Source organism: Gigantopelta aegis, chromosome 4 (assembly GCF_016097555.1).
Source record: "Gigantopelta aegis isolate Gae_Host chromosome 4, Gae_host_genome, whole genome shotgun sequence".
Lineage (NCBI taxonomy): Eukaryota > Metazoa > Mollusca > Gastropoda > Neomphalida > Peltospiridae > Gigantopelta > Gigantopelta aegis.
This window is the reverse complement of record NC_054702.1, coordinates 43,953,760-43,981,278: the sequence shown is the minus strand read 5'-3', so window position 1 is coordinate 43,981,278 and position 27,519 is coordinate 43,953,760. Positions and strand designations below refer to the sequence as shown.

Here is a 27,519-nt window from a genome sequence, read left to right as displayed (position 1 = left end):
TAGCAGCAAGGGTCTTTTATAAGCATTTCCTACAGACAACAGTTAGAACACTAATAGAATGGAATATAACCCAATGGGTAAGCTCATCCACTGAGGGCTTTAATTATGTGACATATCACACCTGAGGAGATCACCATCACAGCCGTGATGTGAAACTCAACCACTGAACTATGTTGTACCCTGGAGAACATCATCATCACAACTGTGATGTGAAACTCAACCAATGAACTATGTCCTAACCTAGAGAAGATTACCATCACAGCTGTGATGTGAAACTCAACCACTGAACTATGTCCTACCCTAGAGAAGATTACCATCACAGCTGTGATGTGAAACTCAATCAATGAACTATGTCCTAACCTAGAGAAGATTACCATCACAGCTGTGATGTGAAACTCAACCACTGAACTATGTTGTACCCTGGAGAACATCATCATCACAACTGTGATGTGAAACTCAATCAATGAACTATGTCCTAACCTAGAGAAGATTACCATCACAGCTGTGATGTGAAACTCAATCAATGAACTATGTCCTAACCTAGAGAAGATTACCATCACAGCTGTGATGTGAAACTCAACCACTGAACTATGTCCTACCCTAGAGAAGATTACCATCACAGCTGTGATGTGAAACTCAACCAATGAACTATGTCCTAACCTAGAGAAGATTACCATCACAGCTGTGATGTGAAACTCAACCACTGAACTATGTCCTGCCCTAGAGAAGATTACCATCACAGCTGTGATGTGAAACTCAACCACTGAACTATGTCGTACCCTTGAGAAGATCACCATCACAGCTGTGAAGTGAAACTCAACCACTGAACTATGTCCTACCCTAGAGAAGATCACCATCACAGCTGTGAAGTGAAACTCAACCACTGAACTATGTCCTACCCTAGAGAAGATCACCATCACAGCTGTGAAGTGAAACTCAAAATTATTATATATGACACAAAACAAAAGAGGCTTTGAATTGTTAAAATCAGTCATCTAAACATAATTAAATACATAATGTAAATGTTTACAAATGTAATAGATAGTATAAGTACATTTTAAAATAGTTTTTAGAACACAATTTTGTTTTTAATAAACAAAGATTTAATATTAAATTTAAAAAAACAATAACATCTTCTACCTCTTGTTACAGAAGTTACTGCTATAAAAGAGGTATTCATCTTAACTATCATATATTTCAATTTAGATCCCGGGGGGTGGGGGTGGGGGGGGTGGGGGGGTGGGTGTTACCAAAAACAAACCCGTGAGCAATGAAAAAGACATTATTTTTCAAGATGCTTTTAGAAGTTTCTTAGATAGTTCCCAGAGTAATCATCAATGAAATCATTTAGGTATTATTCACAATATGGTTATATGCAGAAATATATAATTTTCCATTCACTTCACGCAGTAATAGTCATAACTAGAGCAGAACAACTCTTTTGTTAACAACACGCTTCAAAGGCATTAGTGTATCAAGAGTTATCTCACTTGAATTGCACTTGGGCTATACCTGTGTATAATAGTGGGTTTTTTTTACCGGCCTCAATGGTGTCATGGTTAAGCCATCGGACGTAAGACTGCTAGGTACTGGGAGTATCGGCTCCCACCGAGAGTGAGTTTTAACAACTCAGTGGGTAGGTGTTAGACCACTACACTCTCTTCTCTCTCACTAACAACTAACCACTAACACATTATCCTGGATAGACAGCCCAGATAGCTGAGGTGTGTGACCAGGACAGCATAGTTGAACCTTAATTGGATATAAGCATGGAAATAAGATGAAATGAAATAGTGTTTGGCTCTGGTTAGTCCAATTTTGACGTCCTGTTGTAGATTCCTGGTTAACATGAATAATACAAAATGTATCAAATAATAGCTTATTTATGAAAGAAAGAAACAAAGAAATGTTTTATTTAAGGATGCACTCAACACATTTCATTTACGTTATATGGCATCAGACATATGGTTAAGGACCACACAGATATTGAGAGAGGAACCCGTCGCCACGTCACCAGGATAGTACATACCACAGCCTTTGATATACCAGTCATTGTGCACTGGGTGGAATGAAAATAGCCCAATGGGCCCACCGACGGGGATCGATCCTAACCAACCTCGCATCAAGTGAGTGCTTTACCATTGGGCTGTGAACCCTGTACCTACCAGTCTTATGTCCTATGGCTTAACCACAACACCACCAAGGCCGGTAATGATACCTAAAATATGTTTTAGCTATAACACAGTGTATATATAAAATATCTCTTGCTGCCAAACAAAAGGTGGCCAAGGTTGGTGTCAAATTTGTTTATGTTTGAGACCTAATAGCCATTGATTAAACAAAAAAGTTTGTTTTTGTTTAATGATACCACAAGAGCACATTAATTTATTAGTCATCAGCCATTGGATGTCAAACATTTGACAATTGTGAGGGATAAATGGTTAGTTGTTAATTGTTATGGAGAGCCAAATGGTAGGATCTATCCCCGTCAGTGGACCATTGGGCTATTTCTTATTTCAACCAGTGCACCATGACTGATATATCAAAGGTATGTGCTATCCTGTTTGTGGGATGGTGCATATAAAAGATCCCTTGATACTAATGGAAAAATATAGTGAGTTTCCTCTCTAAGACTATATGTCAAAATTACCCAAATGTTTGACATCCAATATCCAATGATTAATATGTTCTAGTGGTGTTGTTAAACAAAATAAACTTTAACTTTAGACCTCAACAGTGAGCCATTAAAATTCACTCGGGAGTGTGAGCCATTACGGGGATGCGAACCCAAGTACCTGCCAACCATGAGGCTGAAGGTTTAATCACCAAGCCACTGAGGTTGGTGTGTCATCTGTGACCTACCGGCCTTGGTGGCGTCGTGGCAGGCCATCGGTCTACAGGCTGGTAGGTACTGGGTTCGGATCCCAGTCGAGGCATGGGATTTTTAATCGAGATACCGACTCCAAACCCTGAGTGAGTGCTCCGCAAGGCTCAATGGGTAGGTGTAAACCACTTGCACCGACCAGTGATCCATAACTGGTTCAACAAAGGCCATGGTTTGTGCTATCCTGCCTGTGGGAAGCGCAAATAAAAGATCCCTTGCTGCCTGTCGTAAAAAGAGTAGCCTATGTGGCGACAGCGGGTTTCCTCTAAAAACAGTGTCAGAATGACCATATGTTTGACGTCCAATAGCCGATGATAAGATAAAAATCAATGTGCTCTAGCGGCATCGTTAAATAAAACAAACTTTTTTTCATCTGTGACCTCTTGCCACTCCTTGTCCCATCCCAAACAAATTAACTCAGTTTTTTTCTGTCCTCACCAAATGCCTGAGGTTGAAGGTAGCTTCACAGCATGTGGTCGAGCTCATACTCTCTTAACAAAACGCTACCCAGAGTAGGTTTCCACTTTAATTCAACAACTCACAAGTGAACAGAAGACTTGCATGACAAGTTGGATAGTACAATTACAAAGCAAGGTGTACATGCTGGGATGTTGACCGACAGACAACAGGGGAAGTAATCCAGGCTATAGTGTGTCTGGTTTACACGGCTGGTCAGTCTGGAGGGAGTCCGAGGGACTGGTCATTGACACACCATCGAGGTCTTTGTGCCTCAAGGTACAGTCACACCATTTGCTGCTCTAATCCACAAACAATGGATGAAATAAACATGACAAGGATACCTGTATTAGTTCTCGTCACAGACGGGTTTGACCAGTAGCGGTGATAAGAACATGGGCTATATATAATGAACCAACAAGAGAACAGTGGTCGAATGAAAGATTAGACAAATCAGTGGGAGCTTCTTTTCATCACCATGCCAATACAAATTAACATGACTAGTTGTTTAAACACCTGTTCACATCTCTAATACAAATTAATATGACTTAAAACACCTGTTCACATCTGTAATACAAATTAATATGACTCGTATTTTAAACACCTGTTTACATCTGTAATACAAATTAATATGACTTAAAACACCTGTTTATATCTGTAATACAAATTAATATGACTTAAAACACCTGTTTACATCTGTAATACAAATTAATATGACTTAAAACACCCGTTAACATCTGTAATACAAATTAATATCGCTAGTATTTTAAACACCCATTCACATCTGTAATACTAACAACTACACTAATATATTTTACATAATTGTTTAAAAGGTCATAAGGGAAGTTTTGTTTTGTTAAAATTCAATGAAAATAACAATAAAAAGATGATAATCATAACAAAAGGATGATAATCATAACAAAAAGATGATAATCATAACAAAAGAATGATAATAAGATGGTGATACTTTTTTTTTTTTTTTCACTGGATGTATCCGTTATTTAATAAAAGTGTTCTTTTTGTTGGTAACTTTTTGTTTGTAAGACAAGTAACTAGCAATTTTATTTTTTAGTTTAACTAATAAATTAATTCTATATGTGGAGAAATGCATTTTAACATTCGTAGGACAAAGAAAATAAATATTACCTTTTATATGTTTGAACATCAAAGTGGTCAGTGGCAAATAGGTCATACAGAATGTGTTTATAACCCTACAAAGCCTGAGGGAACACGGCTTTTTTCTTTTGTCTCCTTGAATCAATTTATCCAGATAACAGTACATAAAGAAATGAAGGATGTAATCCTTTGAAGATCTAGGATATAGTCAGCATTAAATTATGTCAGTAAAAAGGTGACTGATACATTTCATTTGTCAGTGTTTTATTATATATATTTTTTATTTTTTTTTATTTTTTTATTTATATAAATTTGTTTTAATTTAAAAAGAAAATCAAAACTGAAGTATCAAAGGTTGTAAGATCAATATCAGGGCCAAGTTGTTAAACTATAGAATACATTTTTTTGTCTGAATATTTTTTTGTACACTGTAAAGCAGGAAAAAATTGTGTGAGTATTAATTTTGCATCGTTCACGCACAAACTCAAGTTATGAAATTTATATGCACACATTATTTTCACACGCTTTATTTTTTACAGATGCCAACGGTCATTCACGAACTTTAAATGTTGCGAACATGTGCTAAGGTACATAATCATAACAAAAAACACGTCACAATATTAATCCGGTTTACAGTAATTCCAACCTGTATATACACTTTTGTTATAAAATCCTCCGGTTAATACAAATAATATCATGTGAGTTAAAAACTGACATTCATAACTGTATGAATTTCAATTTTGCACTACTTTCAGCAGTCATTAGCAGAATTAATAGGGGTCCCAGAGTCCGGGCCCCTACATTTTGCCACAGTTATATTTTTATATAATTATTTTAATTTTTTATGTCAAAGAATCCGAGGAATCCCTTCGGGAATGTTTGTAGTTTACGGCCACATGTCATTGAGGATTTTCTGGATCAGCCACTGGCAGTGCTTAGAAAACAAAATAGATTGTTTCAGTTGTATTTTTTTTTTCAAATAAATAATATGACTGTTTACGTTAGTTGTTAATTTTAAATCATTAAATGGTATTTGTTGTTAAATTTTTTTTGTTCTAATGTATGAAAGAAAGAGAATTCCCTCATTCGGCTGAACCACAGAATGGGGGATTATACTCTTATTCCATGTATTAATTTACAGAAGAAAGAGTACAAATGTTATTTCATTGTTTTTTTATATTAATGAAATCATTATACATTTGCCGTTTGAATTATTAAATTGAACATTGAAGTGTTTGCTGTTCGTGCAAATTATGAACCACAGAAGTGCTTTACATACTTATGTATGAACGACATAGCAAGAGGTTCTGTGGTTCATATTTGCATGAACCTAAAAATTATAATGTTTAATTCATAAATTTTTTTTATAAACTGTTGGGATTTTATTACAGGAGGATCGATACCCTATGTTTTTTCAACACATCTCGTTAACTGCTAGTTATACTCATTTAATATCCAATCATAGGCATACGGGCTCCCATTTTTGTAGGGGGCAAGCTGGTTTTTGCCCGAATTAAACAAAAATGCTCGAATCTGGATAACAACATGTATTCATATTAGCATTACTACCTAACAGCTATATAGGGTTGCAAACAAATCACTATACATTTTTACATGGATTACAACTAATTTTGATGGTAGAATGATGGAAATACATGGTAAAAAGGTCTCAGGTTAACACATTTTGCCCAAATATCTCTATCATTTTTACTCAAATATCTCTGTCATTTTTGCCTGAATATCTCTATAATTTTTTCCTGAATATCTCTATCATTTTTGCCTGAATTTGAGGTTTTCCCCCCTGTCTCACTTATGTATCCAAATCAAAACATTTCTCTCAATACATGTTCCAGTGTGTATTGTGTAGTGGTGGAGACTAATAGTGGCTGTTTTAATCAACCTGTCAACCAAGTGCTGAGCACTGTGGTTATTAGCACCCACTGAGAAGCAATAACAGTAAAGAATGTCTTCCAGCGATCTCAACTGGAAATCACAACACAGGTCACTGTCCGGCTGGTTACTATCGGCCACTGTGAAAACACAATCACTGTCACTGATACCTATTAGCTAAAAGTGGTTTCAAACTATTAGGCCATCCATAAAAAAAACCTTCCTTTTACTATAGAGGGTTTTTCTTCATGTATTAAAAAAGAAGAAGTTGGTTTTGTTTAATGTCACCATTAAAGCACATTGATTTATTAATCATCAGCTATTGGATGTCAAACATTTGGTAATTTTGACATATAGGCTTAGAGAGTGAACACCCAACATTTTTCCATTAGTAGCAAGGGATCTTTTATATGCACCATCCCACAGACAGGACAGCATATATACCACAGCCTTTGACATACCAGTCATGGTGCACTGGCTGGAATGAGAAATATCTTCATGTATAAATGCAGACCAAGTACAAGATTTAAAGTTTACTTTTTAAAATTATTTTCTTTATTTTCATTGTATTATTTTGTTATGCAAGTAAAGCCTAAAGTCCTTCCAACAGGGTACACCTTTTTTCATACCATGGAATTTACTACAAGTTCTTTATGTCTGAGCCGATTCTGTTCTAATTTACACACAAAAATACTGTAGTACGTTTGTGTTATTTTCAAAACACTTTTACTTTTTTCTTATGTCAAACCAAACTGAAATTATTTACAAAAAACCCAACATTTTTGTAAGTAAATGGGACAGACTATAGGTTTGGTTTTGCTCTCCTGCATGAATTTGTGCAAAGAAGAATTTCAAATATTTTTAGAGCCCATTAAAAAAGTGTGCATAAAATGCAGTAAAATACAATAATGGGAAAACTTTATACTTATGAAGCTGAAGTAAAAAACCCTCACATTGATAACTGTTTGAAAATGAAGAACTGGCTGTTTATTTTATGGATATGTCACAGATCTTTCTGTAATTTTTTTTAATTCTTGGGGAGTACCAGCACTTTAAAATTTTAATATTACTAAGTAAATTATGCAAATATTATGTGTGGGATTGGTCAATTTGTAGTTATTTATTGCAAATAATGTTTTTTAAATTGTGAAATATGGCACATATATTTATGATAATGCACCTTTAATAGGCCATGTTACTATTTTCTCAAACCTCCATCTGTAATACGTACACCCTGACCTGTAGTAATTAAGGAGCTAACTTTATTATAAGGCCTTAGGTGCATGCATGTTCAGTCCAGGTGTTACTATGAAGGGCCATCCAAAGAGTATGTACGCCCAGAGGGGTGGATGGGAGGGGATTTGGGCAGTTTTAAATCCCAAACAAATGTCAGGTTTGTTTAAAAAAATTTTTAAATAAACTTAATTTCTGGGGTTTTTTTTTAATGTCTTGAAATTATTGGTATGAAATAAATGCAATCCAAGCTGCTAATTGTATCCAATGAACTTATTAGCATGGAAGACATCAAATGTATAAACAGTGTTCATGTACATGTATATATGAGAGAACGGAGTGGGTAAAAAAACATTCTTTATGGCTGGCCACTAAACACTTACCGTATGTGTTTAACACAGAAGTGAGTTTAGTTTTCTAAAATATTTGTAATATCCTTTATGAAAATTGTATTCAAAGCTCTGATAACAAAAGCCAGTTTTCCCTATGACGTAAACCGAACACTCAGTACCTGTAGTACATGTCAACAGGTTTGTGAAATACTGTTGTAAGAACATTTTGAAAGGGTTCTTGTCACAGCTGACCTGTTTTCCATGCATTTATTCAACCTGGTGTTACTCTCAACAACATAGGTATAGTTATGTACTATATCTCGATCAGTTTTCATTATGTTTTTTGCTAATATTCCCTTCAAAATCATCACACACATCAGGCCCTCGGCTTTCACGCTAAAATCACAGAACCAACATTTTTGTTTCCCATGATTATATTATATCGAGTATGACTATTCAATGGAAATAATATATATATAATTTATCTTTTTTTAAACAGGTTCTGATGGGTTCCCATGATCACAAGGCACAGAAACAAAACAGTGTTTCCCATGAAAGTTGAAATCCTAAGGCCTGACACATATAATACACATACATGTAACATGAATCCAACACTATTCTACCGGCCTCGGTGGCGTCGTAGTTAGGCCATCGGTCTACAGGCTGGTAGGTACTGGGTTCGGATCCCAGTCGAGGCATGGGATTTTTAATCCAGATACTGACTCCAAACCCTGAGTGAGTGCTCCGCAAAGGCTCAATGAGTAGGTGTAAACCACTTGCACCGACCAGTGATCAATAACTGGTTCAACAAAAGCCATGGTTTGTGCTATCCTGCCTGTGGGAAGTGCAAATAAAAGATCCCTTGCTGCTAATTGGAAAGAGTAGCCCATGTAGTGGCAAAGCGGGTTTCCTCACAAAATATGTGTGGTCCTTAACCATATGTCTGACGCCATATGCTATCCTGCCTGTGGGAAGTGCAAATAAAAGATCCCTTGCTGCTAATTGGAAAGAGTAGCCCATGTAGTGGCAAAGCGGGTTTCCTCACAAAATATGTGTGGTCCTTAACCATATGTCTGACGCCATATAACCGTAAATAAAATGTGTTGAGTGTGTGGTTAAATAAAACATTTTTTTCTTTCTTTTCCAACACTATTCTGAACCTACATGTAGTTCACAAGACTGCCATTTAAAATAATTCAGTCCATGACAATATATTTCATATAATATATGATTGTTTATATTTTAAAAATTCATTTAATGCATACACTTATTTTCCCCTCTGTGTCATAATATGTGTATGCATTCTGTATTAAAAAAAAAGTTATAGATACTGTTAATCACATGATCATCTTTTCATTTCTTGATGAACATACATGTAATGATGTTTTGTCAAACAAAACACTAGTTTTCTGTTAAATAAAGTCTTTCAAATACATGTGCAAATATTTTGATTTTTTTTATGATGATAATATTTGTTATGGGTTTAAAATTTTTAAAATAATTTTATTTCTTCTTTTTTATTTTTTGAAACTCGAGCTAGTTTATCACTAAAAAAAAAAATGATACAATAAATTGGTAAAAGAATATCAAATACGGTTCTTTGTTTGAGATGAACTAACTCTTTTAGGGTCACACTGACTCCCATCAATATCTATGAGTCTACGTCAGTTATATCTGCTGATGGTATCACTGACTCCCATCAATATCTACGAGTCTACGTCAGTTATATCTGCTGATGTATCACTGACTCCCATCAATATCTACGAGTCTACGTCAGTTATATCTGCTGATGGTATCACTGACTCCCATCAATATCTATGAGTCTACGTCAGTTATATCTGCTGATGGTATCACTGACTCCCATCAATATCTATGAGTCTACGTCAGATATATCTGCTGATGGTATCACTGACTCCCATCAATATCTATGAGTCTACGTCAGATATATCTGCTGATGGTATCACTGACTCCCATCAATATCTACGAGTCTACGTCAGTTATATATCTGCTGATGGTATCACTGACTCCCATCAATATCTACAAGTCTACGTCAGTTATATATCTGCTGATGGTATCACACAAAACAAATGCATATATTGCCCCAGTCCACATCCTAAGTGAAGCACAGTGTTATCAAAATGCTGTTCACTATTTAAGTTAACCACCACACATTTTATTACACCTTTTACAGTAAGGTCTAGCTGGTGAAGAGGGTTAAAAGTTTATTTTTGTTTAACGACAACACTAGAGCACATTGATTTATTAATCATCAGCTATTAGATGTCAATTAAACATTTGGTAATTTTGACATATAGTCTTAGTGAGGAAACCCCCTACATTTTTCCATTAGTAGCAAGGGATCTTTTCTGTGCACCATCAAACAGACAGAATAGCCTTTGACATACCAGTCATGGTGTACTGGCTGGAACGAGGTATAGCCCAATGGGCCACCAATGGGGATCGATCCCAGACCGACTGCGCATCAGGCGAGCGCTTTAGGGTGAAGAAGGAGACAATAAGTTTCACTATATTTATTTACTGAATAATATGAGTAACTGTGATGTGATAAAATGTTTATGAATTGATCAATGAAGATATTTTATTACTTGAAAGCAGATGGTATGCATGTTTAACAATAAACTTTGTTCATAGATAGTAAGCCCAAGCAGCTGTGTTGCATGTCCAGAGGACAATATTTCAAAATCACAGATAACTACAAGTTGGTACCCTGTTATTTTTTAACTATAGTTCGTCTATAAAACTGTTTTTTGTAAATAATTTCAGTCTGGTTTCACGTAAGAAGAAAAGTAAAAGTGTTTTGGAAATAAATAAAAAAACTACTATTTTTGTCTGCAATTTACAAATCAATCGACCTAGAAATAAATAACTTATAGTAAATTTCATAGTATGAAAAAAGGCATTCCCTGTTGGATGGACTAAATTCATGTGAATTACATCTGTGTAGCTTAATCAATTATCACAACATTATATGAACATTAGCCATCTTCTGAAGTTTAAAACTCAATTTCAAACTGTTAATGGTTCCCAATATAACTGATTGGCAGTTTGCATCAATTTAAAGTTAAATAAATGACATGTAAACAGAAATATTGAGTCCTGGTGTCCTGATACACTAGTATCAACATACATGTAATATTCTATTTACCAATATCCTACAACCACTGTTTGAACTGGCAAACTATGATGAGTGATGAAAGCAAAGTGACAGACTGATACATGTACTACCAGGTTATCGTTTGTTAGATGACCTGCAAGCATCATGCACTCCACTTTGTTTACTTTGGACTAGATTTTCAACTGCTTATTTTTTATATTGTTCCAATATATAAAGAAAAAAAGGTTGCAAATTAAATATTGCAAAGAATATCACCATGAATCATGAATATGTGATACTGTGAAATGCTTGAATGCTTAGACTGATAGCACGTAATCTGCATATCAAAGTTATAAGTACTTTATAAAATAAAAAATTATTAAGAATGGCAAGAAAGAAGAGTCAATTATTACCATGTTTAGAGTGTCTGTAGCTTCATTATATATAGACGTGAGAGATATACCTAACTGAGACACAAACGGTTCCTGGTGGGTGCATAGGTTAAAAGTTTGTTTTGTTTAATGACACCCGTAGAGCACATTGATTAATTATAATCATTAGGTATTGGATGTAAAACACTTGATAATTGTGACACATAGTTTTAAGAGGAAATCATTCTCTACAGGTTTCCAATAGGGATCTTTTACATGTATTTTGGATTTGCTACCAATTTTGTGCCATTTTAACTTGGAAAAAATACAAATGTATGTCGTTGGGTTGAGTTACTTTCATGCTTTATGCATACAGATCCATATACACTGATGAAATGATTGCACCTCATGTAAAAACTACAACAGAATGTTATATAAACCATTTGCGCAAGAGAAGAATGACAAATCCTTCAATGCTGACAACTGATTAGTGATAAATTATGAAGAATTACCGGTTGTGAACAGGTTTCAAACATCAGCTGGTTACAGGATATGGGCGATTAGTCATACATGTGTTATGTAATCTTTTTCACCAGATTATGGGATAAAGAAAAACAGTTTAGATGTTGGCTGAGGAATTTACTTTTATATACCATTCCAATGTCATGAGTTTACAGAAACAAAAATCATTACTGAGTAATGTTAATACCAAGGTGTAGACCGCCACTGATACCAGTATAGTTACATTATTTAGACGAGTCCCAAAATAAAATTATTTTTATTAAAAAAATAAACAAAAATCATTACTGGTTATGGTTAGTATCAAGGTGTAGACTGATAATGAATGAATTAATGTTCAACGACACCCCAGCACAAAGATTACTAATGATACATGTACCTGAAAAATTACATAAAATATTTTTTATTGAAAGATACAAAACCTATAGTAAAAGATAGCTGTTACAACGTATGAAACCTAACACCTGTTTGTATCTGTAAAGTAATTGTTAACCATCACACTACCATATGTTACATGTATTATCATAAAACATTCACATTCAGTGTGATAATGGAAAGAAACTAAACTCTAATACTGACACTCTGTTCAGACTGAAGAAAGGAAACTATGGCATGTGTATTACACTTAGTCAATTCTGCTGTTTGCTCATTTCAACATGGCTCCGTGTTTTTTCGTTCACAGCAGATATTACATCAGGTCCTAATCAGCATGGCTAATCCCAAAAACATTTATTTACATATTACAACATTCATTTGTATCAAAAGGCAACCAATTACTTAATGTAACGATTTAGTAAATAACACTCTAAACCGTATACAAAAACATTTCAATTTTTAAACCCATACCAGCTCTCATAGCATTTTTTAAAAATTAATAATAATATTTATTGTAAATACAAAAGTTTGTTTTAATGAATTATTATTTTGTACAGATTAAATTAATGTTTAATATAGATGTGAAGGAAAAATTCAGGAATAGCAGACATCCACGTATGTGTATGCTCGACGTCCTCATTGACGACATACCCTATATGCCAAATTTAGGACAGGACATGTAAATAGGGCATATGAATCAGAATGTTTTAGTAACTTGGTTAAATAAACACAAAGGAATCTGTCTAAAACTTTTAACAGACAGACAGACAGACAAATAATGTATTAACATCTCACCTTATGTACATCACACATTTACAAAATAAAACAAACATAAAAGTACATTCCTTTAATTTACTTTCTGCTATACTGATGATCTCATGTCTTCCAATAATAGCAGAATTACAGATTACCTCCATTTATTTCCCCACAAGACTTAGAAATAAAAGAAACGTCTGAAGATATTAAATCAGTTTGAAACCTTGATTTATGCATAGAGATTCAAATGACAGCAGTCTCGAAATTCAGCTGTATGACAAAAAGGATGACTTCAAATTTCCAATAGTCAATTTTTCCTTAATGTCAAGCAATATACCTTAATTCTGCTCCAGCTTTTGGTGTCTACGTATCATAACTTCTATATCTAGGGCATGCTCGTTGTATGCAGATTTCAAACAATGCCATATCATTCTGGCACACAAGTTGTTCCATCAGGGTTATAATGTCCAGGGACTCATGAGGGCATTCAAAACATTTTAGTTGTAGACATTTGGAGGTTATATCTACTAACTATGATGCATCACTGACCAAAATGATGGCTGATACTATTCTATATTTTGAATTAGTGCATCTCTTTAGTGAAACTCTTGCATACTTATTGTTTGTTCATCATTTTAGATGAAGTGACTGTGTTGGCAGTACTCATGGTGGGAGCCACCAGGTGGGACAGGATATACTCATCTTCCGTGAACACCTGATATCATCTGTTTTGACAGTGATTCATGGGTGTATATCATCACAGCTGTATTTATTCCAATGAGCTCTGTCCTGTGCTAGTTTTGATTTAGTAAACTACTAGTAGTCTGAAAGTGGCAGTCCTCTTCTGATCAGTGCAAGAAGGATGCATTAATTGACCAGTAAAGGATTTCCTCTGGAGTGGCTATACTCCTATACACTAGATAGAGATTCATAGAATCAACCATTATTTTGCCAAATGCGTATTCATCTCTGTTTTGTGCCAAGATATGATTTTGATAGCGGATAACGGTTTTGTTATTCATATTAGAGGAAACTCGCTACATTTTTCCATTAACAGCAAGGGATCTTCATATACACTTTTCCACAGACAGGACAACACATTTGATATACTAGCCATGGGATTGATGGGGGGGAAAGGAATCAGAGAATGGTCCTCTATCCTATGATCAAAGTATCTCAGGCGGACACTCAATCTACTGACTGTGCATGCAAAACCATGAGAACAGCAATGAGAAACAGTTGTTAGTAATTAAGTTTATAAAATACTAAAGGCGTAACTGCATGCATATTATAATTGCTTTACTCCTGTTTAAAAAAAAAAAGATTTTTACGATAAGCATTTAGATGGTAATTGGTCGAGAAACTTTTTTATTTATAAACTTAATAATAAGTTTTTATGCAAGTTCTAGCAATAATTCATTACAAAGTTAGAATTCCATGGTTCTCTTTTTAAACAAATCAATTAACAAACATTTATTTCGACTTGTACATGAGACTAATCATTTAATACCAATGTTTTAAGATCAAACCATGGGCTTGGCATATACACAGGTCAGGAAACAATTGGAAATGGTCTGCCGTGAGACCGATCCTATGACCTATGACCCTTAAGATGGCTCCTTCAACACTACGTGAACACCTCATGAAATACCACCATCTACTGGTCAGTAGAGGTCTGACTTTAAATAATCTACTGATGTTCACTATATACCTAATCTACTAGGTTTGAATGCCATATTTGATGTATTAAGTGCCCAGGGGCTTAAAATATGTAAAAAGGGAGGCACTTTATATTTAATTTGGCATGTACTCATGGACAGCATATTTGAATGTAACATATACTATGTTCAGGTTTTCAGACATTCAGCCACAATTTATTATGTGCATCATTCTAAATGCTAGCAATCGAAGTATAATAGATTTAACATGTACATCTTACAAGCACGCAAGCATGCAAGCACACACACACACACACACACACACACACACACACACACATGATGCACACACTTACACACACTTACACACACACAACATACAAACACACACACACACACAAAATGTTAACATTCTGCAATTTTATTTAAAGTAGGAGTCACTAAAAAAAAAGAAAAGAGAAATGAACATCAAAATGCCACAAAAATAAAACTAATATTATAAAACACATAATAAAAAGAAGCCAAGTATTTTTGGAACCCACTGTGTTCTCTCGGATGCTTAAAATGCTGTGCATGTGTCAGAGATTTTATCAATACGAAAATATATCAGTGCGAAAATGCACACAATTTTTCATATTTATGCAAAATGACTTTATATAGGACAAATGTAAAATGTAACAGTGCTCTTTATTGTAAGTAACATAATTGGTATGAAAAATACTAAATTTAACCAAGCCAATATCATCAAGTAAACATGGAATTAAACCAGCTGAGTGTTTGACCTACATTAATTGTTTCCACTGAGCTTGTCCATTTGATTTGTGGCCCAAATACTGAGATCAAAAGTACAAGACGTGCAATCATCAAATTCAAATTATTTTGGAGTCACATATAATAAAGAGTTAATGTGTTTCAAGATAAATATCTATGAAAATTACTACAAGTACACATTTAGTACTGTGCAATACACTAATTGCAAATAAACCAGATAAAGAGTTTCCCACAGTACCGTACATACTCAACATAATGTACAATTTATAAAATGGTGTGTGTTATATATGAACTGAATTTGAGTAAAATCTGTTCAAGAGTGGAGCTGGTCATTTGACAGTGTTCAGTAAATACTGTATGTAAATTATCAAGGTTGGTGGGGTGCTAATTAGCTTTCATTTCCCTTATTTTTGTAACGCTTGGAGGACGCTTACTGGAGCAGGACACTTAATACATCAAATACGGTATACCTATATAGTCCATCCCATCAGTCTATAAAAATGTTTTTTGTAAATAACTTCAGTTTGGTTTGATGTAAGAAAACAATTAAAAGTCTTTTGGAAATGACAAAAAAATTACTATTTGCATGTGCAATTTGCAAATCTACAAATCAGTCAGCTCAGAAATAAATAACTTGCAGTAAATTCCATAGTATGAAAAAAAAGAGTTCACTGTGGGACAGACTATAATCTAGCTGCTCCATAAAAACAATGGGTTGAAGTTACAAAGCCTGTTTTTGTCTCACACATGTTTAATTACATCACACATGTTTAATTACATCACACAAGTTTAATTACATCTATTTACAATGCTTAAATAAATGCATTTAAGCAAAACAGGCTTTGTAAATTCAGCCCAATAACTCAGGTACTCAAGTACATTCTCTAAACCAGTTTGTAAAGCTTATGACTCGGATTAAAAAAAAGAAAAAAAAGGAGAAGAAAACCAGATCCACATGCATGATAAATCATCGAAGCAGATTTTCTAAACATATTTAATAAAAAAATGAATTGACATTCTTCATGAATTTCAATGATTCTCAATGGTTGTTTTTAGGTTGTGACCTCACAAATATCACGGATGGCTGAAAATACATGTCCTGGGATACAGATGGCTGCTTCCTAATGGAAGTACTGTGACAGTACACAATGCAGCAGTAATACACCAGCCAGTGGTATATGTCATCTGTATTGTAAGTGAGATGACAGTATCAAATGAATGAAAGAAACACATGGTACAAAGAACTACTGTTTTCATCCATATCAGTAACAACGGCATGGGCTCCCACTTTGCAAACAGCGACTTTTTTTTGGGGGGGACAACTTGCCAATTATTGTGTGAGGGGGTGGAGGTTGAAAAGATTCTAATGACAGAGCCAGTTTGGTCTTTTAAATAAATCAGCATATTAGATGGTGTTTTATTAGGTACGAAAAGAAACCTATTCCTTTGTAATAGCTCTTTAAAAAGGCAGGTGGGTAGGTGTATATGTAATGACTGACTCATGGATGGATGGATGGATGGATGGATGGATGGATGGATGGATGGGTGGATGGATGGATGGATGGATGGATGGATGGACAGACAGATGGGATGAATAATAAAAATTTATTTTTAATTTTACGACAGTATACTCAGCAACATTTCCACTGAGACCCAATAATAAAATAAATAATCCATTAACCCAAGCATGAGCATTTACTTCATAATGTACAGTTATATGTGTTATATATATATTAGAAAACCACAATATTAAATGTATACTTCTAAACAATTATTTACTTCCATTTCTTTCTTCTTTTTTCTTTTTTTCATTCCCATTACTGTTTTTTCACAATATTCCTTTATTTGATTTTAAATGTTTATAAATTTAAAAAAACAATTGCTAGAAACAATATTGTAGCATATTATTAATAATTAGGAGAGGGCCTCATAATTTGGGTAACTTGCAGCCAGTCCTTTTATATATATACATTATATGCAAAATATGCTTTTAATCTACTATATAAATGTGTATTTTTGACTTTAAGTACTAACTAGTCTTGGTAATGTTTTTTAAAAGTACTTCAATTATTGATATATTAATAATTGTAAAGAATTCCTAAGTCTATCTCAGTGTACTAAAGTTTATAAATATTCTGTTTGGTTGATGTATTATACCAAAGCCATTTAATTTATGGAAATAAATATGTTAAAATGATTACCAAATTAGACCATAAATTAAATCCTGAATTTTTTTTTTTACCAGTCTAAATAAAATTTTAAAACACTATCAGTAATTGTAAATTACATTACATGAAAAAATCCCTTGTAATATTTATAAATTTGTATTAAATCTCACCTCAAATTCGCATCCAATTTCAAAATGTTCTGGTAAGTAGACAAATGTCCATACAGAAAAATCAGGTGGTTCCACAGTAGCATTTTTCCTCACCCGAAAATTGGTAGCACCATCATTTTCCTGATTGATATATTTCTTTGAATTCTTGCGTACATTCCTTGGAGAAGCCAGAGCTCTCTGCAAAGCTTTCAGTCTCGACTTGTCTCTTGGCGACTGGCCTGGAGAAGTGCCTGCTGTCTCAAGAACTGATGGAGACTTTGGACTCTGAGAGCTCACATCACACAGTGATTCTGAATCTGTAGAGATCTGCGTGACTACAACAGCGGTGTTGCTACTGAAATCCTGCAGAGAAACGGAAAAACTTGCGCCAGAATTAGAAGGAATCAAATTAGCGTCGGCAGGAGATTTTGACATCTGAGAAACAACGTCACTCAATGATTCTGTGTCGGTTGATGGCTGCTTGACCATTATGAATGCTCTGTTATTAGGATCCCGCATGGACACCGATCTCCCAGGAGGTTGGGGTGCCCGTCGTTTCTTCTTCCGTTCCACCGTTTTGCGCAGAGGTTTGGGGGATGCCTCCGACGCACTGTGGCAGCAGTTGGCAACGCGATCGTTACGGAACATCTGACATTCAGGATCGCTGGTATACTCATCCTCATAGCTCTGGTCAACATTCAGCTGTTTGACCGTCAGGTTTGGCTGGCCGTAGTGGAGGGAAGGCGTAGATACGTGTTTCTTAATCATTGTCAAAGACATCAGTCTTTTAGAGATTTCCAAACAGATTCATATCCATTTTGCATATCCAACATAGCAACCGTAATAACACTGCCAACCATTCTTAGATAAATCAACTTGACAAAATATGTTTTCGTCTTATACATGTACATGATTTAAATATGATCGCAGTCATTTTGTATATTCTTTGCCGAAATGTGAAAATTTACAGTTTCTTATAGAATACACACAAAAAAAAAATCAATTTTTTTTTTTTTTAGTGTGTATTTAGTATTTAGTAGAATACACACAAAATGTCTCAAACCATCTGGTTGCAACTAACCTCACCAACAAAGTACTTCTAAAAACACCAACCTGAAGCAGTTGTTAGATCATCCCAGACACATGACACAAGTATTTCACTAACTTTTTCATTCAAACTAATTTTGCACAGCAGTAACGCCACTGTAAGTAAAGCACACAGAATGTATCCAATAAGTCCTTTTCGGTGTGAAACTTTTCACACAACTTGAATGCTTTTACCTATATATCTCCGATAATAAGAAGACCACAAGCAGGCACTTGAAAAGACACGACAAAAGTGTTTTCTCTCTTACCCATTCACATGGAATTAATCCATAAGTCAGTACAAAGGTTCCTTGTGCGGGCAGGCCCAGTTTAAAAAGCAGTGTTTTCATATACGAGACACATGTACAGTAGGCTGACACAAAACGGAATATCAGTGATATTTTTCATTTAATTACCCACACTGATTTCATACTGCAGAAGCAATGCTTAATCTAAAGAACTTTATTTCACCTGTAGGTATAATTCCACACCAAGGACCTGAAGACATTATCCCATTCTCTTCCTCAACTTAATCCACATAAGAAATACATCCAAATACACTTGCTCCCAAGTCATCAGCGCTCTACTGCAGCTTTGAGACAAATAAAAGTTGTAGCTACCGAAAACAATGACAGCAGCCAGGTTTAGCCAAGTGTGAATGAGTGGGTACAGTGGAATCCCTTGAGGCTGTGGAAACACAGAGGCGACCATGCATCAAGGTGTTTGGATCAGCATTACAGCTTGCACCAGACGTTCACGAATACACCTGTTATCTTAACCTGTAAGCTATATAGTGGATTGATGTCCGTCTCGAAAATCCTTCCGACCCGCCGCACACACACACACACAATTATACTCGTGGCTGTTATGACTGGTCATCAAATTGAACATTCCTCACTGGATGTCAGTGTGTGATGCTTGTGTCAACAGTGGAGAACATTCGGGCTCTCGCACATACAAACAAACCCGTCAATGAAAGCACATAGATCCACCTCTGCGTTTCCACCCACACCTCATTACATTTTGAGTGGCCGGTAGATAAAGAATAAATATTTATAATAATAGCAAGGCTGCACTCGTCAGCTCAACCGTCATCGGGGTGTATATACCCGCCTGATTTTTATATTTCCTATCAAAACTGAAGCAGGATTGGTTCACATTACCCGAGATTGAAAATAATATATATATGACAACAATGGCCAGTGCATTCACAATACGTTCCCTCATGCTTTGCGTTTATCACGAACTCCATATAACTCAGTCAAGAGCGAGATAGCTCATAAATCTTTGATAAACACCGACTTACCACCTAACAGCAGAGAGCTTGCTTTATTAACACAGGTAAATATAGGTAAAGTATACAAACAGAAACCTGTTCAGCTGCATTGTTTTATAGTCCTAATGGAACAAGTACATATTACATAGCTTTCTAATGATAAAAATAAACTGTATATCTATATTATAAGTAACCAGCTTGTCAGACAGACAGATGGGATGGATGGATGGGATGGATGGATGGATGGATGGATGGATGGATGGACGGACGAATAGCTAGGCAGGCAGGGAGGCAGGCAGGCAGGGAGGCAGGCAGGCAGTAGACAGACAATAGATAGACAGTAGAGAGACAAGCAGTAGATAGACAGACAGTAGAGAGACAGGCAGTATATAGACAGACAGTAGATAGACAGACAGTAGACAGACAGACAAGACGGTAGACAGTAAACAGACATGCAGTTGATAGGCAGACCATAGACAGACAACAGATAGACAGACAGTAGACAGACATACAGTAGACAGACAGTAGACAGACAATAGACAGTAGACAGACAGACAGTAGACAAACAGCCAGTAGACAGACAGTAGACAGACAATAGACAGTAGACAGACAATAGCTAGACAGACAGTAGACAGACAATAGACAGTAGACAGACAGACAGTAGACAGACAATAGATATACAGACAGTAGACAGACAATAGTTAGACAGACAGTAGACAGACAATAGACAGTAGACAGACAGCCAGTAGACAGACAGCCAGTAGACAGACAATAGCTAGACAGACAGTAGACAGACAGGCAGTAGACAGACAGCAGACAGACAATAGATAGACAGTGGACAGACAGTAGACAGACAATAGATAGAGAGACAGTAGACAGACAATAGATAGACAGACAGTAGACAAGACAGAAAGACAGGCAGGCAAAGGCAGACAGGGAGGCGAAGGCATAGCAGTAAAGTTGGAATGACAAAAACATAGAAATGTTGTACATAATATTAAAGAGAAAAGTATCATCTGTTATTGCTCATAGATCATTAAAAACTGTATACCTGTAACCGTGCATTAGGGGATGTTACAATGTATATATATATATATATATATATATATATATATATATATATATATATATATATAAAGTAATTTCAGAATACACTTAAAGTGTCCGCTCCTATAGTTGAAATAAACCATCATGGGCAGGATGTGATGACAAAGGCTGAGCCGTGTTGAAGCCAGTGATTAGGTGGTGGTTGATCACATCAAAGAGATGGCACCACTCCTCGTCACCACCAACTGGGTATGTGATATCATCAGTGGAGGGGCATTCTTTAACTCCTCGTCACCACCAACACAGTATGTGATATATCATTCACTCATTCATTCCAACTTATTTTTGTGCTTATATTCAATTAAGGTTCAAGCACACTATCCAGGGCACACACCTCAGCTATCTGGGCTGTCTGTCCAGGACAGTGGGTTACTTGTTAATTGTTAGTGGTTGGTGAGAAAAAAAAAAGAGGGTGTAGTGGTGTTACACCAGCCCAGAGAACCCAGCGAACCCAGTACCTGCCAGTCTTATAACCCAGTACCTGCCAGTCTTATAACCCAGTACCTGCCAGTCTTATAACCCAGTACCTGCCAGTCTTATATCCGATGGCTTATACCACCACACCACCGAGGCTGGTTACTTGATATCATCAGGGGAGGTGCCTTATTTAACCTGTAGCCAGGGAGGATTGCACTGGCTTTTGATAACATGTGACAGTACACACTTACAGTGTTGTCACAAGTTTACATTATCTGCCCCAGTTGTACACATATTTCCTAATAGCAGCCACTTTGTTGGGATGGGGGTTTTCCCACACTGTTTGATTTTACTTAGTAATGTTTACAATGTAGATAGCATGAACATGCAGTGATTAACTGTCTAAAGCAGACAGATGTAGGAGTTGGAGTTGGTTTAGACAGAGTGTTGGATTATGCAGTGTTACAAACACGGGTAAATCCTTCTGGCTTTAACATGTCTATAGAACTGAGACAGATTTAAATTAACCCATCGGCCAAACCTGAAATCTGATGGTTAGTTAATATCAGCTACATACTAGGTCTGCAGTTTATGAATTACAAATCTATGAAAGACTGTTTAAAAAATTAAAGTTTGTTTTGTATAATGATACTTCTAGAGCATATTGATTTATTAATCATCGCCTACTGTATGTCAAACATATGTTTATTTTGACATATAGTCTCAGAGAGGAAACCTGCTACATTTTTTCATTAGCAGCAAGGGATCTTTTATATGTCCCATCCCACAGACAGGATAGCACACACCACAACTTTTGATATACCAGTTGTGGTGCACTAGCTGGGATGAGAAATAGCTCAATGCATGGGCCCACTGTCGGGGATTGATCCTAGACTGACAGCACAACAGGCAAGCGTTTTACCACTGGGCTATGTCCCTTTGTCTGACTGAGACAGTTACTGTTTATATATCAAGCTGAGACAGATTCCAGTTTTGATTTCCTCTATACAATGGAATGGATAAAAACTAGCTGGTTAACACAGTTATTCTATGGTTAACACAGGTTCTCTGTGGTTAACACAGGTTTTTTATGGTTAACACAGGTTTTCTATGGCTAACACAGGTTTTCTAGAGTTCTGAACTAATATAAGACTACAGACTCAGTGTTGTTTGACTAGATTTGAGTTTCTGACAGAGTCCACTTACCTATGTTGTGTGACTGTGTTGTGACATGGCCAGTACACTCAACATTCACAGTACACTGAGCATTGCAAACTGTTGATCATCACCCATTAGGTGTTTTGTGGACATGGTCAATATATCACAAGGAGAATCCAGTTTTATTTTCTACTGCTACACAGATCTGCCATTATACCAGTCATTAGAAAGAATTTCAAAAGAGATGATACATTAAAAAGATATTTTTAAATAATGTATACCGGTAAGAGTTTGTTTTTAGAAATTTATAAAAATAAATTTTCAAAATCAAATATTTTACACAATAAGAATCTTAACTGAAATTAGATATTACATATAGTGTTAAGAGAATCATATTACCCAGATAAAAAAGTTTAAAGTTTGTTTTGTTTAACAACACCACTATCGAGTACATTGATTTATTAATCATCAGCTATATTAGATATCAAACATTTGGTAATTTTGACATACAGTCTTAGAGAGGAAACCTGCTACATTGTCCCATTAACAGCAAGGTGTCTTTTATATGGCTAACAATGGACAAAAAGGTTGAATACCAAAAAGCTATTCTTGTTTATAAATCTCTAAATGGCATTGCTCCTCCATATCTATAAAATATTTTCAGTGAAATATAATCTAACTATGGCTTGCACTCCACAAATGAGGGAAATGTTTTAGCACCAAAACCAAAAATTGAACACTTCATGAAAAGTCTTCAGTACTCTGGTGTTGCTATATGGAACAGCTTGCCCATTGATGTCAAAAGGTCTATGAGTCTTAATATATTTAAAAAGAATTGTTTTAAATACTATTTTGATAAGATGAAATCATCACTGTCCATATTGTTAAGTACTATGAAACTGAGTTGTCTAAACACATCTGCCTTGTACATTTCTATATATGGTATAGTTTATATTACATATATTATATATTATTATAATGTAATTCACTTTGGTTTGTAGAGAAAGAAAGAAATGTTTTATTTAACGACGCACTCAACACATTTTATTTATGGTTATATGGCATCAGACATATGGTTAAGGACCACACAGATTTTGAGAGGAAACCCGCTGTCTCCACTACATGGGCTATTCTTTCCGATTAGCAGCAAGGGATCTTTTATTTGCACTTCCCACGGGCAGGATAGCACAAACCATGGCCTATGTTGAACCAGTTATGGATCACTAGTCAGTGCAAGTGGTTTACACCTACCCATTAAGCCTTGCGGAGCACTCACTCAGGGTTTGGAGTCGGTATCTGGATTAAAAATCCCATGCCTCGACTAGGATCCGAACCCAGTTCCTACCAGCCTGTAGACTGATGGCCTAACCACGACACCACCAAGGCCGGTAGGTTTGTAGAGAAGGCTTCAAGGGAGAATAGTTTTGTACTAATTGAGTTACCTTCTTTAAATAAAGTATTATTATTATTATTATTATTATTAATATTATTATTATGATATGCATCATCCCACAGATGGGATAGCACACACCACGGCCTTGCGGAGCACTCACTCAGGGTTTGGAGTCGGTATCTGGATTAAAAATCCCATGCCTCGACTAGGATCCGAACCCAGTTCCTACCAGCCTGTAGACTGATGGCCTAACCACGACACCACCAAGGCCGGTAGGTTTGTAGAGAAGGCTTCAAGGGAGAATAGTTTTGTACTAATTGAGTTACCTTCTTTAAATAAAGTATTATTATTATTATTATTATTATTATTATTATTAATATTATTATTATGATATGCATCATCCCACAGATGGGATAGCACATACCACGGCCTTTGTTATACCATTCATGGTGCACTGCATAGATAGATCCCCAGATGAAGGCAGCTGATAGCTGCTGAAACACTGGCTAGAAATTTAAACCATGTTTCCCAGGTTGGGATTTTCATATACTATATTTTTAAAAACCTTAAAAAAAACCTTTGACAACAGATACAGCTTATAAATTTGATATAAAACAATTTTTCTTACCCTAAATCCAAATCAAGACAACATCCAAGTCTTAGTACTATAGAAAATGAACCCAAAATGTGAGATGACTTTTAAAATGGTCACTCAATCAAAAAGTGCCTGAAGCAAACGATTAATCCACATACTTAGTGAAAAATGTTAATTATATTGTTGTTTATCATTTTTAAAGATAGGAGTACAAACTGAGGTACGCATGATTACACACAACTCGGCTAACAGTGGAGCATCAAGTCATTTTAATTTAATTATATTTCTTGTGAATAGGGAGTCGTTCAGCTGACTTGATAGATGTCGTCACAGCTCCCTGACTGCTTGAGATTACAGATAAACATGTAGGAAAACCCTACATTATTAATAAGCTGTATTTTATCTAGCATTAAAGTTTGTTTTGTTTAACAACACCACTAGAGCACACTGATTCATTAATCATTGGCTATTGGATGTTATACATTTGGTAATTTTGACATATAGTCTTAGAGAGGAAACCCACTACATTTTGCCATTAGTAGCAAGGGATATTTTATATGCACCATCTCACAGGCAGGATAGCACATACCATGGCCTTTGATATACCAGTCCTGGTACAATGGCTGGAACGAGAAATAGCCCAATGGGCCCACCGATGGGGATCGATCTCAAACTGACTGCGCATCAAGCGAGCACTTTACCACTGGGCTACGTCCAGTCCCGTATTTAGTATTAAAACCTATCCAAAGCAGCCACAGCGAAATCCACGATTTATTAGTACTAATATAAAATAAAAGAAAAAGATTTTATTGTAATTTTATAAGTTTTAAGCAATAGTATAAGAATATACATAATGAAAATCAGAATATTAAAAATATTAAGAACATTTAGTGATAATGTTTTAGATTTAGAAATGACATTTAAAATGTTGACTAAAAGACAAAACACTAGTTCCGTTAAAACTTTGTGGGCAGTTTTAAACCCTCTCCCCAAACCACCATTACCAACATGTGAACATTTGTAGAACTACCCTATGTAATGTGGAGATACATGTATTAAAATAGGCACCATCCATGTGCCCATCCGGTAGTGTTTCTAGAACACCATTCCAAAACCGTTGAAGATAACTTGATGGAACATGGAACACATATTAATCTAGTGGTCTGGTAGTGGCCTTTTGTTATGACAGACGTTTCAACAATATTTGTTCTATTACCATGGAAACAATTGTTTTTAAAAAAAATTCTGTTACTATGAATTTTAGTTTTTAGCAAATTCACTGTTTGATTCCCTGTTTCTAGAACACAACTCCAAAACAAATTTAGCCAAATTCACTGTTTGATTCCCTATTTCTAGAATACAACTCCAAAACAAATTTAGCCAAATTCACTGTTTGATTCCCTATTTCTAGAATACAACTCCAAAACAAATTTAGCCAAATTCACTGTTTGATTCCCTATTTCTAGAATACAAGTCCAAAACCATTGAAGATTACTTCGTGAAACTTTGTGCACATATCACTCTTGTGGTCTGCATGGTAGTGCCTTTTCCTATCGGGGAGTTTTCTTTTCTGATATTTTTCTGTTACCATGGAAACAAATAGCCAGAATGACCAAATTCATTGTTTTTGGAACACAACTCTAAAACTGTTCAAGATAACTTCACAGAATGTTGTATACATAAGTTTAGTGGTTAGTATGTGCTACATGTACCAGCCACGTGTGTGATTTCCATTCAAAACTTAAAAGAGAAATAGTGACAAGCACAACAAAACAGAATGTTTATGTGTCACAAATGTCTATGAGCAGAGTCAACATGATAAAATGTACCCAAAGAAAACACCGACATTTTAATTCAATTTATATTACAGCTGACACCAGTACACTCTGTGGACATACAGTCCAAACTGTCATCTTCTAAATAATCGGGCAGGATGCATGGTTGGTCTGGGATCGATCCCCGTCGGTGGGCCCATTTGGCTATTTCTCGTTCTAGCCAGTGCACCACAGCTTGTATATCAAAGGCCATGGTATGTACTACCCTGTCTGTGGGATGGTGCATATAAAAGATATCTTGCTGCTAATCGAAAAGAGTAGCCCATGAAGTGGCGACAGCGGGTTTCCTCTCTCATTATCTGTGTGGTCGTTAACCATATGTCTGGTGCCATATAACCATAAAAATAAAATGTGTTGAGTGCATCGTTAAATAAATAGAATATTTCCTTCTTCCTTCTTCTAAATAATCCACCATCCTGAATATTAAACTCAATGCCTCTGAGAATTGAACATCTGCATGTCCCATTTATAAGTTATGCAGAAATAAATCCATGTAATCCATTTTCTTTTTTCATAACCCGTTATATCCACGTAAGTGGTGCGTGAACAAAAAATAGATTACGCAAAATGAGATTTGTGCGAGCAGCGCTCAAACGAAACAATCATTCTCACAATTTTCAGAGGCCTCAACTCATATAAAAGAAAGAAATGTTTTATTTAACGATGCACTCAACATATTTTATTTACGGTTATATGGCGTTGGACCACACAGATATTGAGATAGGAATATAGAAACACAGATATCGAGAGAGGAAACCTGCTGTCGCCACTTCGTGGGCTACTCTTTTTCGATCTTTTATATGCACCATCCCACAGACAGGGTAGTACATGCCACGGCCTTTGATATACCAATTGTGGT

General features: G+C 35.6%; 1 protein-coding gene across 2 annotated transcripts in view; it reads right to left on the bottom strand.

Moving 5' to 3' along the window:
• The window catches only part of LOC121370590, a 304,206-nt gene that overhangs the window by 175,650 nt on the left and 101,037 nt on the right, over positions 1 to 27,519 (bottom strand). The window contains exon 1 of one of the 2 annotated variants that reach the window (XM_041495913.1): positions 17,815 to 20,066. The exons of the other annotated variant lie outside the window; for it this stretch is intronic. Coding sequence (XP_041351847.1) covers positions 17,815 to 18,573 — 759 coding nt within the window. The 5' untranslated portion in view covers positions 18,574 to 20,066. Of the gene's footprint in view, positions 1 to 17,814; positions 20,067 to 27,519 lie in introns of those variants that run through there. 2 annotated transcript variants of the gene reach the window in all.